Source organism: Centrocercus urophasianus, unplaced genomic scaffold (genome assembly GCF_019232065.1).
Source record: "Centrocercus urophasianus isolate 14NV4802_14NV808 unplaced genomic scaffold, USGS_Curo_1.0 seq_22, whole genome shotgun sequence".
NCBI classification, from domain to species: Eukaryota; Metazoa; Chordata; class Aves; order Galliformes; family Phasianidae; genus Centrocercus; species Centrocercus urophasianus.
Window position 1 is genome coordinate 1 of NW_024884778.1, and position 17,491 is coordinate 17,491.

At 41.1% G+C, this 17,491-nt stretch overlaps 1 protein-coding gene and 1 long non-coding RNA gene across 3 annotated transcripts in view; one reads left to right on the forward strand and one right to left on the reverse strand.

Annotated features, from left to right (window-relative positions):
• Positions 1 to 52: 52 nt before the first annotated feature.
• FGD5 (FYVE, RhoGEF and PH domain containing 5) overlaps positions 53 to 17,491 on the forward strand; it is an 88,766-nt gene continuing 71,327 nt past the window's right edge. For both annotated transcript variants that reach the window (XM_042823267.1, XM_042823266.1), the window contains exons 1-2: positions 53 to 170; positions 10,448 to 13,343. In XM_042823267.1, coding sequence (XP_042679201.1) covers positions 158 to 170; positions 10,448 to 13,343 — 2,909 coding nt within the window. In that variant the 5' untranslated portion in view covers positions 53 to 157. The remainder of the gene's footprint in view (positions 171 to 10,447; positions 13,344 to 17,491) is intronic.
• Positions 539 to 17,491, reverse strand: part of LOC122162704 — an 82,486-nt gene continuing 65,533 nt past the window's right edge. The window contains exons 2-4 of the long non-coding RNA XR_006169647.1: positions 3,802 to 3,866; positions 2,221 to 2,378; positions 539 to 740 (exon numbers count right to left, since the gene is read on the reverse strand). This is a non-coding gene — a long non-coding RNA (uncharacterized LOC122162704). The remainder of the gene's footprint in view (positions 741 to 2,220; positions 2,379 to 3,801; positions 3,867 to 17,491) is intronic.

Here is a 17,491-nt window from a genome sequence, read left to right on the forward strand (position 1 = left end):
CCAGCCCGCCGCGCCGGGTCCAGCTGCCCCGCCCGCGCTCCCATGCCCCCAGAGGGGCTCTAGCGCCGGGCGCGTTCGCGAGGAGCGAGGGCAGTGACGGCCCCGGGACCATGCTCTGAGCGCCCGGGGCAGCCAGCGAGGGAAGTTGGGGTGGAAGATGAACAACACCGGTAAGCGTGCGGCTCCTTAGGAACGGCTCTCCGCGTCCGGGCATCTTTTCCCTGGGGCCGGGCATCCTTCTATGGTACCGGGACCCTCCTTCCCTCGGGCGCCGGCTGGACGGCATTCCTCTGAGGCTCTGCCTCCGGGATGGCATCCCCCGGGAAGGCTCCCTGCGTCCAGGGCCGGCCCTCCGCTTCCCTGCTCTTCGGTGATGCTCCTCCGGCTCCCCGCGAGACACGGCGCGCCCCGGGCTGTCGGTGCCCTTTACCGGCTCCGCCAGGGTGGCCACGAGCCGTGGAGGGGCAGGGGCCGGGGGGAGGGCTGTGCTTGCCGAGGGAAGTGGCGCTGTGCCCGTTCTCCCTCGGACACGCTCAGTCCTTCACAATGCCTCTAGGAAATTTTCTGCTGCTTTCCTTTGGTAATTGGATTTTGGGGAGATATTGGTTGGTTTTTTGTTGTTTTTTTTTTTCGTTTGTTTGCGTGTTTTGGTGGGTTTATTTCTGTGCAATTTTCTCTCTGAGGCAAGCCCAGTCCTTTCCTCTTTCTCTTAATTTCCGAGATCGTTTCCCTGATAGAAACTGGAAAGGTGAGAGATAGGATCAGAAGGGAACAACTGCTAAAGCAAGACCATCAACAGATAACCATTAAAAGAAATCACTAGAAAACTGGGGCAAGCTCTACATTCTCTACTAACTCTTTCTGGTTTTCAGGGATGAGGCATGCATGTAAAAAAATCTAACAGTCTGGGAAACCATTACTGCTAACTATAGAACTTGTTAGAAAAATCTAACGTTGTGTAGAGGTAGAGATGAGGAGAAACAGTCACTTTTTGTTTTAGCCCTAACTTGTTTCACCATGTTTCCTTGTTCCTGGGAGGGACTGTTGCTGGGCACTTCACTTGCACAGATGTAACCTGAGGTCCAGAGATATTACTGCTAGGCGCTTTACCTTACCACTGTCGTATGTTGGGAAACTGTGAAGCACTGTTTGCCACAGCACAGGTATACAGCACTAGAAAGGATTGTTTAGGCACAAACTCAATCCTCTGCAGTTGTATCAGCATGTCATACTGCTGCTCTGAGTTTATATAGGAAGACTCTTGTTCCCCTTTCAATTGGGAGTGGGACACTCTCCTATCTGAAAGGTGCTGACGTTTCTGTTCTGTTTCCTGATTCTGTCTGGACTGAACTCAGTCCATCCCAAGAAGATGAACTCATCTGAGGGTTAAGCAAGTCAGCCAAAATCGTCTTAGCTGTGATTCTCCAACCACTCTTTCTCCATCTCTCTGTTATATTAAAAGAAGCAGCTCTCATCTTGTCTTGATCTCAGGGGTGAGCAGTGCAAGGAATATCAGGTTGTTCAGTTGTAAACTGAAATTTTATTAGCAGTTTTCTTTCTTTGGAGTATAGGGCTGAATGTTATTACGTCATTATTAAAAGCAATATCCATTGTTACAGATCACAAGGCCACATTACTCCTTTTATCACTGCATCAAATTAAATCATTTTAGGTAGCTTACCTGCTACTCCTCCAGGAAGCTGAGAACCTCTTACTCTGCCTAGTCCTTCTAGTTTCCTAACCAGATTCACAGCCATTTATTCTTGGGATTACATTGTCCCTTTCCTTAAAATAGTTCTTTTCCTCCTCTGGTGTTTACCTCCAGGTTGTATTTATAGAGAGTGCTCATATCCCTTCTCAGCCTTTGTTTTGTATATTCACACAATGCAAGGAATGTCTCTCCCATCAGTGCAAAGCAGAACTTCCTACTGAATCTGAAGTGTTTATTAGCTGGCAGAACTCAGGGACCAGTGCTGGTGAGCTCTGTATTATAGTAACACAGAGCACCAGTAAGCAGAGTCATATGTGAAGGCATATAAGGCAGCTTTGATCTCGCAGAAGTTGAAATAAAGGCAAACAGGAAGGGAAGCATGGATTATCCTCAGAGATGCAAAACTGATGTGAAAAGAAAGATGAAGCAGTCCAGCAAGGTTGCAGGAAATCTGTGGTAAGAGACAAGAGACAGACCCCCCATCTCACAGCCTCACAGGCACAACCTACCAGGCTCTCAGTATCAATTTGTTTCCTGGGTGCTGAATAGATGCTGCCCAAAGGAAGAAGGTTCAGATGTTTGACTTCAAAATGTTCAGAGGCATAAGCAGGCTAGATATTCTTTCTGCTGTTACTGAGATTGATATAGGAAAAGCTGCTGTATGTACCTGTAGAAAAAAATTTAACTTCTCAGGAAGCAATATATAAAACAACAAGTGATTATAAGCTGTCTGCTGCAGTATAAGCTTCATATTGTGAAATCACAGCCAAGTGGAAACATCACAAATGTTTGCAGTTCCACTAAAAAAAAATATGCTAGTATCTTAGAATCAAAATAATGTAATTGTCACACGTGGGGTTTTTCACAGACAGCACTCGCATCCTACCTAAGACTTGTATGTACAGTCTGCTTAGAGACAGTGAAAATGCCAGAGAATTTGTGAATTTGCAGGATTGAGATATTTGGTGCTGAAACTCATCCTTTTCTGATTATATTGTCTTTTTCCCTTTCCCCAATAGTTTCCCTGTGTGATGTTATGCTACTGTATTATATCTACAGATGGCTGTAATAAAGCTAAAGAAAAAAATTGTAAACTACTGACCCGACAGCTCAGAGTCTTCATGTATTGATCTAATGATAGTGGATGGATTCCAATAACTGTACAGTACGGCACTGTATTTCCGCTGGGTGGAATGCGTTCTGACAAGCCAGCTGTCAGTATTTTAGTTAGGATTTGTAAGGGGACAAAATTCCCATGGGATGGTTGTTACTATGAGTCTGACTCCATGCTAGTGAAACCTCGATGTATACAGAGGGCTTTTGATCACAAATTTGAAGGATGTACACTGATAAACACTGATAAAACACAGACGTTTTGCAAAAGTACCAGAACTGTGAAGAAGCTGAAATACCAATTTCATAAATGACTGAGGCATTTAGGAACCCTTAACCTGCTGGCTTTGAACACGAGGTAAGACCTGAAGTTCCTTAAGTCCCAATGCTAAAAAAACCAAACTGTTCAGCTCAAGTAAAGGGAGAGCTGATGCCTAAATATAGACCTAGGTCCTATTTGAAGGGGAGACTTGCTCTCCTCCCTTGTTAGAAAATCCAAGTCTAAATATGTTTTCCATTTCAAGTGACTCCTTTGCCACTGTTTTCATTTCTTATGTAACTGTTGTCATTTTAAACCTTTTATTTTCCTCTGACTGTGTGAAATAAATGATGGATTCGCACACTATAAAACAAAGAGAAATATTTTTGCTGTGAAATCTCAGTTATTTACAGTACATCCTGGGGTTCACCAGTGACAACACTGGTGTTTTATTATTTGGATCCCTCAAAGGGATTATACTTTCCTTTTAAATCATGCTCTCTCATCTATTTCATCTCCAAGATACTGAGGCAGATTACACAGCTTATATTGCGTACTTTACTCAATTCAGAATGACATTAAAATGGCCTGTCAACCTCAGCAATTTAAACACATCCTCGCTGTCTGATTCAAACAGCTGGCAGAATTGTAATTACAGGTTGGAACATACAGCTTCCTATATGGAAATGAAAGCGACAGTGTGCTTAGCTTGACTTACAGTGCTGGCAGTTACTGTGGTGGTTCGTGCCCATGTCCTGCCCAGGTCCAAAGCCAGCCCTTCATCTGAAAGAAAAGATGCCCGTTTCACTTACAGTGAAACTCCATTTGTTATTTTGATTAATTTATTCTGAGAACAATTCCTTCTCTAAGGAGTAGGGACCATGGTGAATATATAAGACCATGCATTAGTCAAACTGAAATAGACACAGGTAAATAATTTCTTCCTTGTCTTGCTTTGCAAGAACATAGTATTGTTTTGGTGGCTGATATATGGAAACTTCTTTCTATGGTTGCACAGAGCAGCTGGTTTGTTTCCTTTATCTCCTGGATTTGTGTAGTGCTTGGTGCATGTGGCTTTTGTACATAGTATGAGCTCTTATTAATGCCATTCTCTGATGTGAGAGAGTGAATATGATGGCAGCTGATACAGGCTAAGTTCTTTCTTTGCTGTTTCATACATGTGTCTGGTGCACAAAGTAGGAGTGCTGCCATGAAAGAACTTGTATCTTTTCTGATCCGAGCCATTTTTCATGTCTATAACAGTGCTTCGGCAAGTAAGATGTAAATGAATTCCTGTATTTACTGCTACTCTTAGCTTTGCATATTCTCATTTCCTCAATAGCAGGACTTGTAGTGAGGAATTTGATCCTCATCTTAGGAAGAAGTTACAGACTTGACAAAGGCAACTGAATTGATGCAGGAACAAACACTGATGCCTGCACAGTATTTTTAGTAGCACGCTCAGATTTTAGGGAGAAGCGTTTCTGTAACAAGAACACAGTCTGGGTTGTTTTGTCTGAAGGCTAACTGGCAGTTGTGAATCTCTGCAGTACTTATCTCTGCATCATTATCAAATAGCGGCATGTAAAATGCAGGGGGCGGTGATGGGCTGATATTGTTCAATATTTTCATGGTAGGAAAGGAAACAGAAGAGTATCAGATGACGAAGTTTATGATGCAAAAGTTGGTAAAGGGTAATTAACAATGTAGGCAGAGCGGTTGTATAAACAGATGGCGGTCATTAACTTGAATCCGTTCAAACAAATTACACTTAATGTATGTTATAAAGCTATCAGTTTAGTGACAACGAACAGGGAAAACAATAGCCTTGGGAGCAACTGAGAAGTCATAATGGACAAGCAAGTCAACCTGATACATTAATAAGCTACAGAGAACAGTGAGAACTGAGTCTAAGGAAGTACTGAAATGTGTAGGTAGCATCATCTGTAGCCACTATGGAATTCTTTCCCCAGGTCTGCACTGTATATTTTATAGGGGCCACTGGATAATTGGAAAACGTTCAGAAAAAAAAACCAAAAGACTTAATGAAAAGAGAAATTGTCCAATTGTGAAGATTTAATGAGTTCATCTGTACAGTTTACCAGAAATAAAATTGTTGAGACGCATGGCTGTAGGAAACTATATATTTTCCCTAGAAAAATACTGAATAATAAAAGAGTCTTTAATCTCAGTGGAGGAAACAACAATAAATGCTGGAGATAGAAGCTGGAGATAGGAGCCAGAAAGCACTAATGGGGAAATAAGGGCTTTATTTTAAAAATCTCCTATTCATTATGGGAATAAGATAAGGAGGATAGGAAGGATAGAAATATTCAATTTCTAACTTTCTTGAGACTAAAGCTTTCTGGAAGACAATTTTCACCTTTATTCTGATATAACTGAGTATCATTATAGAGCCGAATTAGACTTTCCTATTGAATTGTCTGGATATTCTTCATCTACCTCCTGTTTCTCAGGCACTTTCCATTTATAGATTTGAAGCTCTTTGTAGCAGGAGCGATGAGAATCAGGCCTTGTGTGCACTGGCTTCCACTGGAATTCTAGTTTTGGTGCTGTCTCATGCCACTGTTGCAGTGTGGTCTATCTGCATGGTCGCTTTCATCTAAACACATTTCTGCTCTCTTTTCTCAACATCTCTCCAATTTTTAACATAAATCTGAACTGAATTAATGATGAAGGAGTGAACAAAGCATAGGTCTACACAAGTTTGTTGAAAAAAGCTACTTTTGGCAGCATAAGAGATGCCTGAACTCAACTGTGATGCCATTCAAAGCTTGAACTGGTATATCTAAATTATGGAGCCCATTTCTTGGGCCACTGTCCCAAGACCACAGGCCTGGGACAAATCTGCAGAAGCTCCTGCAACTGCAAAATCTTAGTGTTTTAAGTTTTCACCTCAAACCAGCTGCTTAATGGGGCAGGGGTGTAGGTATATATAGTCCCTTATATGCCTAAATTAAATTCTAGGCTAATTCTTATATCTAACTTACATCTGAAAGTGGGTGGTTGTAGTGTTTTAGGCAAACTCCACCTCAGAATGTCTGTTGTTTCAAATAATCATTTGAACAGTGAAGGCTGTATGGGTTGGTTGTTATTCCAGAACTGATACGTTCACTGCTTAGAAACTCAAATGTGAAGAGGACAGGAGCAGAGAGCAGAGTAGTTTTATTTGGGCCATGTCAGGAACAAAACCAAGCTGGAATGCAAGTTTGCCTGAAGGAGAGGAAGCCGTTCCTGTCAGTACAAGGAAGCATTGAACAATAAGGGGAGGAGCAGGCTAAAGAAATTCCTATTCCCCAAGAGTTTCCTTGTAAGCACAAAGTGGGTGTGCCTCCCTCCAATATAAAATGCATCCTAAAATAAACATGCACAATTATTTGTTAACATACACATTTCTTATGGTGCAGTGCTGTTTTTTGCCCATTTAGAAGTTACAGCCTCTTAAATGCTTCAGACACCAGAGGAAGCAGAAATTGAATCAGAGCGAATCATTGTGATAAAAGGTGCACAGAGATCCATTGTGCTTGACAGATCTGCTTTCTTTTCAGTAATTGTTATACAAGAGTTTACTTAAAACACTTGTATACACACACATACACACACACCCATCAGGCGAAATTGTTTAAGAAGCCTCCATGAAAGACAAGGTCAGCACAATGAGCAGCTAGGAAAAAGTGTCAAAGAAATCCAAAGGGGCAATAGTTGGCACAGAGGAAAAGAGTAGGACACCACAGTGCCCACTGTTACACTTTGAACAGGGTCCACTACCATAATTTATTCCCTGTGCAGTGTTACTGAAGGTAGCATGTAGAAAAATTCAAGATCACTTGATTCTGCCACAAATTTACCACTGGAGGGAAATTGGGTAACTGAATTCAAGCTATATATATAGATATATAAAGAGGATGTGCTCATGGTTATTTTGCATAGAGAAAATGAGTTCATTGCATTGTTTTATGTCAAGTTGGTTTATGAACCAAAGCTTTAAATATCCAGGCATTCTCCATAAGCCAGTCTTTTTCTCCGTGCACAGTCTTTCAGTACAGGCACTAATAGTAACAAGGATGAGAATGACCAGAGTGCTCAGCCTTGTCACATCCCAGGAACAAAGTAGGTATATTTGTGTCCTACTTTTAGATAGACATTCCTGGGAAAAGCCAGACACTGAAGAAAATGTTATAATACCTTCAAAGCCATGTTCTTTGGAGAAGTCCTAAGAAACGCCTCATTAGGGTGTTAAAGGTTCTAGTGCTGATTTCTTGTGAAGACTCTGCTATAGCTGGTAAAATCTCATGCTACCATCTGTTTACTACCAGAAAATTAGTTTAGGATGCTCAGTCATTGCAACAACTGACTTAAAAAGGCCATGTGCAGGCTTGGCTGGGGAGACAGGCTTACAAGATACTCAAGTCACCCTATTCACTTCCTGTTTGTAACTGGTAACAGCTTTCATTACTCTGCAGATTTGAATTACTGCAGATTTAATTATGGTGCAACAAAAGCAATGGCACTTCAGTAACAGTTAAGTGCTTGGCGCATCACGTTTCTGAAGTGATCCGGAGAGAATGATTAGCTTCTTCATTCTGTGATGTCAATAAGACATGTGCCCTGCAGCTCAAAGCAGCAATGGATAATGTGGAACAAGAGGACACGCTGCTGTACTGCAGACCGGTGAATATGCAGTTCTTTCTCCCCCCTTTCCCACAAGTTGCTTTAAATCTTCTATTTCCTCTTTCTGTGCATGAACCAAGTTATTCAAAGCCAATGATCTGCATACCTCCTATCTCTGCAGGTCAGCTCACATACTGATGTTTTCAGGATTCACAGCTTTGAGCAGCAGAAATACAAGAAGTCTCATTTGTGAATTTGTTCACCTTTTTTTTTTTTTTTTTTTTTTTTTCCTAATCCTATGTCATAGTCTGAGGCTTGGCTGCTGTTAGAGAATCAAAGGAGGAACAGCAGGCCATCCTGTGCTTGTCGAGGGTCTGCAGAACACAAGGGCTTTTTAGGGTGTCTACATTCCTGAAGGGATCTTGTGCTACAAAGGATGATTTCTGAAAGACCGTACAGAACTACTGGTGTGATCACTACCTGGAACTAGAAAAATTGGCTTGGCTATTCCCAGAAGTTAATTGATAGTGCAAAGCTATTCCTTTCCAGGTTAAAACTATGATGACATCTATTTCTAGAGCCTAAACTGTTTGATCAGCACACAGGTTGTAGATGTTCACGACAAGCTGAAAGCGAAGGTGCAAATAACAAAAGCAGATCTGTCAAAGCACACCTCCTTTTGTGCTCAGCACAACCTGCATGTTGCTTGTTCTGTGTCAAAGATTCTTAGCATATACTGGACATTGGAAAATACAGATGCTTCAGCAAATTCAGCAAAGACATCTAGTACTGCCATTTTACCTAATTCCTATATATCAGATACCTTAGCAGTCTTCAAAAACTCTCTAACTTCTGTAACTCCTTTGCAACATCTCCAAAACCAAGGTATATTTAATGAGTGCACAGTATGCTGTAAAATCATTTTCTCTTATGCTATGAAAAAATTGCTTTTTTTTGTATACTCATCAAGTTCATAATAAAATCAAATTCCTCAGTTGTTTAGCATTCAGCACCTGTACTTTCAGTGCAGTTTAACTAGCCAATATCTTTTAAACTCACTCCTGTTAAGTACATCACAGGGTGCTGAATGGCCTTTCTCCAGCCATACAATGATGTTCTCCACCCTTCTCTTACTTCATTCCTGGAGATCTTTCCCCTCAGTGGGAGAGTTCCCAGCCGAGAGCAAATGTGAAGAGATACCTGATGAAGCTGGCTGCAGTTCAACCACCAACACCAGTTTTATTTACCCTGTAGAAAAAACAGCATACTTAAGAATGACAACATGTTGTGCTTTATCTAGTAAGTAAATGTTTGCATACAAGACTGGCACGCTACTAGTCAAAATAAATGACAAATTGTATTATTTTCTGTTTGTAATCTTATAGATAGCAGTAGTTGACCTGCTTCATAATTTGTATGCTTGTATGTTGAGCAGTAGTGATTATTAGCTCTGCATTTGTGTACAGCACAGATGAACCTAGGTCAGATATATCCCCATGCGCAGAATAATTCTAACAGTTTATGTTAAAGCTGCTTCATGAGAGCAGACTTCTCGTTCCTTTGGGCTGATCTGAGATCATTAGCTCAGTTTTAACTTAAGTGAATTCTCTTTTGTGTCTCATAATTCGAGAAACACTGTTTTCAGAGTAAACCAGAATGCCAAATTGTGAGCATTGTTGTATTGGAGGAAATTTCAGCAGGTTTAGAAAGATCAAGGAGAAAAAAAAAAAGGTCTCTTACATCTCTCAAGACCTGATCAAACATCCACATGGCCCATATCCCAAATGGCATCTCTTGAGTTGAGATCCTGCCCCTCATTCCCTGTGTATAGGACATGATGACTTTGCACAAAGAATTGTTCCTGTCTCTCTCATGGCACATTGTCCTGTCACGTGGTTTTCCTTACAAGGAAGATCTTCCCTTTACTCCACCAATGAGTGTTAATTTAAATAAAAAAATAAAATAATAAATAGAGATTTCTGATTGATTATTCATGTAATTACCAATTGATGGCTAGAAAACATTAGTAAGAATAGAAACCTTCTTTTTATCGGCATTTGGAATCATTCCATATTTTTGCTTCTTCACACTGTGTATTTTATTTCATCTAAAATCTCATAATTGAGAATTCTTATTGTTGCCTATTTGTGCACCTTTTCAGCATTTCATTTAGTTATGTAAAGAATATTAATTTCAGGACCAAGGATCAGCTCGAAATACCTGTAGTATATAAAGTGTACTGTGAGTCCAGTGTTCATATATGACTGTTAAGTTGTCTTAAAAACAGTGAGGGAGAGCTAGCTTGTTTTCAGTCTTCACAGAATCACAAAATCATAGGGGCTGGAATGGACATCTAGAAATCATCTAGTCCAACTCCTCTGCTAAAACAGGTTTTCTAGAGCAGGTTGCACAGGAAAGTGTCCATGCTACCCATCTTAAATGATATATCTTTGGCTCTGCAGCTCTACACCTCTTTTCTTTGCAGCTATGCTTTCGTTTCATTTCAGCTGTGACGTTAAACCATGTTCCCTGGAATAGCTGCAGTGTCACATGGAAGCACAGTACATATGCTCTGCTGCAGAGTTCTCTTTTCAAAGACGCGTCTTTTATTGGCTGGACTTGTTGCACTTTACAAGTAACTGGTATAAGATAAAAGTCTACTGTAGAGTATGCTCTGGTGGCTTTAATAAGAGACCAAGATGACTAATATGACTTTTCTCTCTTTTCTCCAGAAATCACAAAGCCACCACTAGCACCGAAACCAAAAATTATTGGTCATCTTTCTCCAGTAGCCATCTCCAAATTTTCTCCTTCACTGCCAAGGTCTGATATTCTTCATAACCCAAATTCTATGTCTAGGGGTCCCAAACCACCTATTGCTCCCAAGCCAAAACTCTCTACTGACACAGAGAGCAGATCCAGTGTTAATGCCAACAATAATTTAAATAAATGCTCAAATTGTAAACTTCTCTGTCTTGACGGAGAGTTGTATGATGGAAATCAATGCAGTGCTGAGTGCCCAGAATCTGAGGCGGATAATGAATACACTGTACTTCCTGAAACTCAGCTGACCATTGAAGACTGCAATGACTTGGAACACGAGCATGATCAGAGCCTAGATTCTTTTGCAGACAATGAAATCTTGGAAATTCCAGAAGCAGCAGAGAAGGAAGAAGATAACATTCCTTATCATGCGGATGCTGACCATCAAGAAATTGAGCACCGTAACTTTTCAGATATTGCTGAACCAATAAAACCAGACTGTGTATCATCAACCAGAGACTGTGGCCAATCTGAAGCATTCTGTGAAGAGCCCTCTGATGCCCCTGGTGGGAATAATGACGTATCCAAGAATGTAGATGAAGGCGAGAATGTTGCAGGTGATTGTAGTGAAACCAAAAGCAAGGAAGAAATTTCTAACAATCTCAAATTGGTTGAGGACAATGATGATAAGACTGATGGTGATAACATTTTGAATGGAGATGAGGGCAATGTCTGTGAAGATATCATTCTAACACCACTAACTGCAGCTGAATTAATCCCAAGTTTGGAGAAGTCAGAGGAGGGAGAAGAAGTGCCTGAGATTTTAAGAAAGGGAGATGGATGTCCAGCACATGATGGTGATCATAGTGTGTATGCAGAGCTTGAGAACATGGAAGAGGAGTTAGAAAATGATGACTGTACAAGTCCTGACATGCTGCGCAATGAAGCCAGTGAGAAAACAGTTCTGTGCTTAGAATTGCCTGAAGGTGAACCCAGTGCTGAAAATGATCTGGGAGATTCCACTCATCCAGCAGCAGCTGAAGAGGAGGAAGCAGACACAGACAAACACAATAATACAAACATAGGAAATGCCAGTGATGACTGCCAGATCACTGACCTGAGAGGTGAGGAGACATCAGAGGTAGCCTGTGAAGCAGGCGAAGACTTTGGAAAAGGAGAGGAAGAAACTGTGAATGCGGAGAGTACTGATGATGGGTGTCAAATTGCTCCTTTTGAGAATGATGATGGTGAGGAAGTACCCACAAATCTGCAAACAGAAGAGACCTGTCCAAAAGAAGATGGTCAGATCTCTGATACCCTCCCTAGTGGTCCAGGGATGGAGCCAAAGCTGGAAGACATGTCTGCTGAAGAACATAATGAAAGCATTGCAGAAGCCTCTAAGTCAGATGAGTTGCAACTTGAAGGAAATGAGGCAGAAACAGATAGTCTCAGCAAAAGTGTCCTAAGTCCAACACAATTAGTCCCACATAAGGGAGAGATAGAAGTCTGTCAGCATGATAAAATGAATGTAGAACACGGGACCAGAAATGTCTTGCATGAAAATCTAGTACTCCCTGAAGTAGTCATTGTGCCTGAAGAATCAGAGAGAAGAGAAACTGGCAGTGATTCCCTAGATGACCCTTATGTACTTCCTGCAGAAAACGAATTCACTCATAAAGGGCAGACTGATTCAGGAGCTGATCACAGTAAAAGGGATGAATTAGGCATGGATGGTGAAAGCAACTTACTGCCCATTGATCGTAAAAGCATTGTCACTAGAACACGGTCACTTTCTGGGAAAATGCCAGGCTATGTGCCAGAAACAGTTCCAGAAGAAGGTGGTCCTGAAAGCAATTTACCACCTTCCTGCAACAGTTCTGGGACTGAAGACTTAAGCAATAATTCATTTTCAGTGGAAGGAAAAACAGTGGAAGACAACAAGGCATTACAATCCAAGCCAAGACGCTTTATTTTATATCCTCGGTCTTATTCCGTTGAAGGGAGAGAGATACCTGTCTCCATTTACAAAGAGGGTGATGGCTGTGTACTCGGCGATATTAGAATGAAAAAGACAGAAGACAACTTATCTTTGCCTTGTGTCAATGGTTCCTCACATATCTTTTCCCAAGGAAATCTTTCGTCAGGCGCTGTATCTACTCCATCTTCAGTTGTCGATATACCACCTCCTTTTGAACTTGCTTACATCACCAAAAAGCCAATCACTAAAAGCTCCCCTTCGCTTTTGATAGAGAGTGAGTCACCTGATAAGTATTCCAAGAAAAAGAAATCTTCCTTTAAGAGATTCCTCACTCTAAAATTCAAGAAGAAAACTGAAAGTAAAATCCATGTAGATGTTAATGTTTCTTCTTCGAGGTCCTCATCAGAGTCCAGTTATCATGGGCCTCCAAGGCTGATGGAGCTGGACAGGACTCTGAGTAGCTCACCTCAACTGAAGTCACATGTGGGGAAGCTCCGTGCATCTGAGTCTCCCTCAACTGTTCTTTTCTATAAGGATGGTAAGAGAAAAGGAACACCCAAGTCCTTCAGCAGGAGCGTGTCACGGGTGGAATCCTTTGAGGACCGGTCCAGACCTCCTTTCATGCCACTCCCATTAACAAAGCCTAGATCAATTTCTTTTCCCAATGCTGATACTTCCGAATATGAGAACATTCCAGCTATGAACTCTGACTATGAAAATATACAGATTCCTCCTCGAAGATCCACCAGAGCAGGAACTTTCACTGAGTTTTTTGAAGATCCCAGCAGGGCATTATCTGCTGCTAATGAGAATGACGGCTATGTGGATATGAGCAGCTTCACTGGCTTTGAGAACAAGCAGCAAACCATGGACCAGGAAACAGAAAGGTACTGTAATAAATTATTATGTAAGACCTGCTAGTCTTGGCCAAAGAAGCAAGGCATCCCTTACTGTAGGCAGATCCTCCATGTTGCTTGCCTCATATTCCTCACAGAAAATGTTGAAAAGCAATATTGGAAGAAAACAAAATAAACCTTTACCAGAGGAAAAAACAGACATCAAATTAACTCTATACATTGTAAATGCATGCCAGGAATACCAGTAGGTCTAGATCCTATGGTTTGTAACTACAGCCAAAGAACGTTTTAAAATATCTGGTTTGTCCAATGAATCTGCTTTCTGTGGCTTTCTTGGGTGTGGAAGGATGGGGGTGAAACATGCTTTGTTCTTTAGTAAGAAATGCTTCTGACTGCTTAACGGAATGGAAAAAAAAGTGCATATTTGCCTGCATCATTTTATTCCTCAAAGCAACAGTATGTGCATGAATTTATTTTCATATATATAATTTGTCTTTCAAGGTGCATCAGTTAAGTATAGACCAGAAAATCCCAAACCATGAAAAAGTTAGGCTATACAATTAATTTTATAAGTTGCCTTAAAGCCTGTCACTATGGACGTTTGATAGAGCTGCAGATTTCTGAACAAATTAAATAACTCCTTCTAAAATCATATGCATAGCTAGCATGAATAATAGTCTTTCTCCATGCCATTAGTTTATTTACAAACAAGAAAATATTTCAAAACTACTTCTTTTCATAGTTACATAGGGGTAATGCACTCAAGACTGTTGAGTTAACATTCCGTCATTATGTTCCTACTGACAGATTATAGCATATAATCATTGGAGTGCAGAGATGTGAGTAAGAATGGTATTTTCCATTAAGCTCACGATAACAGGTAGAAAACAAGGTGCAAAGCAAATGAATGAAAAGCAGTGTCTTTTAATGCAGTCACATTTTGTTAGCATGTGTGAAGAAGATGAAGATCTTTTAAAGATATTTCAGACTTGAGGAGTGAAAGAACTGTCTTTAAAACGTCTAAATCAGAGTCTTGCAGACTGTTTCAAAGTCAAGAGTGATGTACTGCACTTCGTCTTTCTGTGAGGCAAGAATTGGAGGAAGGGAGGAGTACATGTGCCTGAAGGTGGGGAGTTTGGGATGCAGACCTGTGGTTTAGCTCTTTGGAATGTGGGTTGCCTCCAGTGCTGGGAATGCCAGTGGTGCTGGCACTGGAACATGGAGTACAGAGCAGCTTCACAACACACTGCCATGTCCCCAAGCGGTACCTGGCAGAAGCTGCCTTAGCAGGGTCTGACACTCTATTAGTCACACTCATTTAAAGGTTTGCATCGAGCCCAGCTCACTGATGTTTTGTCTTGGAAAAATTGGCCAGTTCTTTGTGTCCATGAAACACCGCCCATTTTGGGTAGATCTTGTAGAACCAAGTTAAAAATATTAAAACTACGTAAATTGCTGTGACTTGGGTCCATTTATGAACTTCCTGTGGAAGCCTGTTGTTTCAAGGGGAGAGCCAATCCAAACCGGCTCAGGAAGTCTCAAGGTCAAGGCGTGAACATAGTTTTTCAGGCTGCTGCTTGTTGTGCGAGCAGTTTTTTCTGTCATGGAAGAAATGAAGGCTAGGTTCTTCTGAACAACAACTTCATCAAGATAACAGGAGTGAAGGGAGGAGCAGCAGGCAGACAGCAATATATATATATTGCTGATGAAACACTACTGTGTGCTGTATTTGTCAGGATGTTTTGAACAAAAACATGCCTGAAAACATTTGTTGAAAAGCAAATGCTTATCCCACATGCAGTGGTATAATATACTTGAAAATACAGTGTATGGTCTGCTCTTCTAAGAGCAAAATAAATCATAGAAGTACCTGTACGTGAACGCATTTACACATTCATACATGACGAATGGGCATGTATGTTTTATTTCTTGTTAAAGCAGTCCTCTCTAAAATATCTCTCAGTTGATTCATTCTAATATGATTTCAAACACAGCGCTACCACAGCCACACAGGGATAACAACAACTTTGAGCTCCAGCCTCCTCATATCCTGAGGATTATTTCAGCCATGTGAGAGTACAAGTGTGTTGGACTAAACTCTTGTAATACATGAGACTTGAGCCTACGATCATCTGCTTGGTACATTCAATTGCAGAATACTGATGTTTATCTGCTGGTAACTGATGGAGTTGCTACACTTTTGATGAATGGCCTGGAACAAATCTCTTATTATGTCTTAGAGAACAGAATGTGAGAATACTATAAAAGATTATAACAATCCAAGAACATCCACTAGAGCACTTGGCTGGGGAAAAGGGGATGGGAGATTTACAGAAAATGACAGATAAGACTGACTGCTTAATTTTTTTTTTTGCTTAAAAGGAAAGACAGCGTATAATAGATTTAAATCACTGATCTAACTGGAACCAATCAAATTTATTGAAAAAGTCCAATAATGACACTGTGCAAAATAGATCTTAACATACAATTACCACTGCAGGAATACAATTGGGAATTTTGCTCCCCAGAGAGAAGTTATCATGTATCCCTAGAATTTAGCAATCTGGTATTAATAATTAAAGTGATTAAAGTATATGACAATATAGATTTCTGTACAATATAGATACAATGGGACGTAAGAAGAATTTGACAAAATGCCTCTCATCTTTCCTCAGTCCACTTAAAATGAATCAGATTGCTTGCATTTGCTTTCAAGAAGTCATTTTCTAGCCTGCTACGCTTCTAGCCACTACAAAGTGCAAAGTAACACAAACCAATCCTTTAGACTGAAAGGAGAACATAACTCCCCCCATCTCTTGGACAACACACTCTAACTTACTGGACTGCCTTGATTCTCAAGCAGCAGCTCTAAATCAAAGCAGTCCCATAATGTAACTGGCTAGGCTGTCATCAGATGAAAGTCCATCCGGGTTAAAGTATTCTGGGACATTTCTTAAAGAATAGCTTTGGTAACATAATTCTGGATATTCAGAACATCAGCCATGTTTATGACTGTGTTAAAATCAGGGGGTTGGAAAAGAGAAACCTCTGACACTCATTTCCCAGTCTTCCACAGTGCCACATTTGTTGCTTTTAAGAGTCCTTTATCAAGGTTTAGATATCATCAGGAACAGAGTCCATACTTCAGAATTACCTAGTTTGGTAAGTCTCAGTCTTCCTCTGTGCTAAGATGTTCAAAATCCAGAGAGGAAAAAAGGGAGAATAAAGGAATACACGGTGGATACCTGCAATTCCTCAGCTAAGCCCACTGTGATGCTGAGATCCCAGTGCTCTGTTATTACACTAAGGCTGGTGGTAATTCCGAATAACTCTCTAGAATTGCAGACTCGTGCCTGTAAGCTACTGCCAAGGCTCTGACTTTCTACTACTCTTCAGGAGGCACCTACTGATGCTCACAGCTGTAGTGCAAAGACAGTCACTTCCTCTGTGTCCTGTTCCTCTGAAGATGAACTTCATTCCTAGAGGAAAAAGTTGTCTTTAGGAGAAAGCAAGGAAGACTGTGGTTTATGTGTATCCTGTAAATGAGACATTTCCTTTAACATGGACAGTTTGTAGCAGGAATACACAGGTGCTTAGAAACTGCTAAAACAGCACTTGAAATACATTGGTGTTAGAGATGATGTTTCATGGGCCAGCAGCATTATGTGCTTCGTAAGCAATGCTCTTTTCTAAGTAGCCTTAGTCAGCCTCTGCTTGGGCCAGGCCTAGGCATGACTGTGTTATTGAAGACTGATTTTAAAATGTATACCAGAATCAGATTACCATTATGCAGCAATAGAATATTGCCTATGGCTGATGGGCTATAAGGAGTGCAAATCTTCCTGCTCTAGAAGTAGAAAAATTCAGTGGGTGAACAATCGTTTCCCTCTCCAGTGGTTATTCAGTTGTGCCCTCTACCTCACCACTGGATTCATCAATCTATGTTCTAACAAATTATGCCACTTAAGGGATTATATCCTCTCTGATCTCTGCAGGTCATCAGTCACTGATTAGCTCCAAAACTGTGCTCAGGGTGCTCTGCATAGAATCACAGAATGGCCTGGGTTGCAAAGGAGCACAGTGCTCATCCAGTTCCACCCCCCTGCTGTGTGCAGGTCACCAACCAGCAGCCCAGGCTGCCCAGAGCCACATCCAGCCTGGCCTTGAATGCCTGCAGG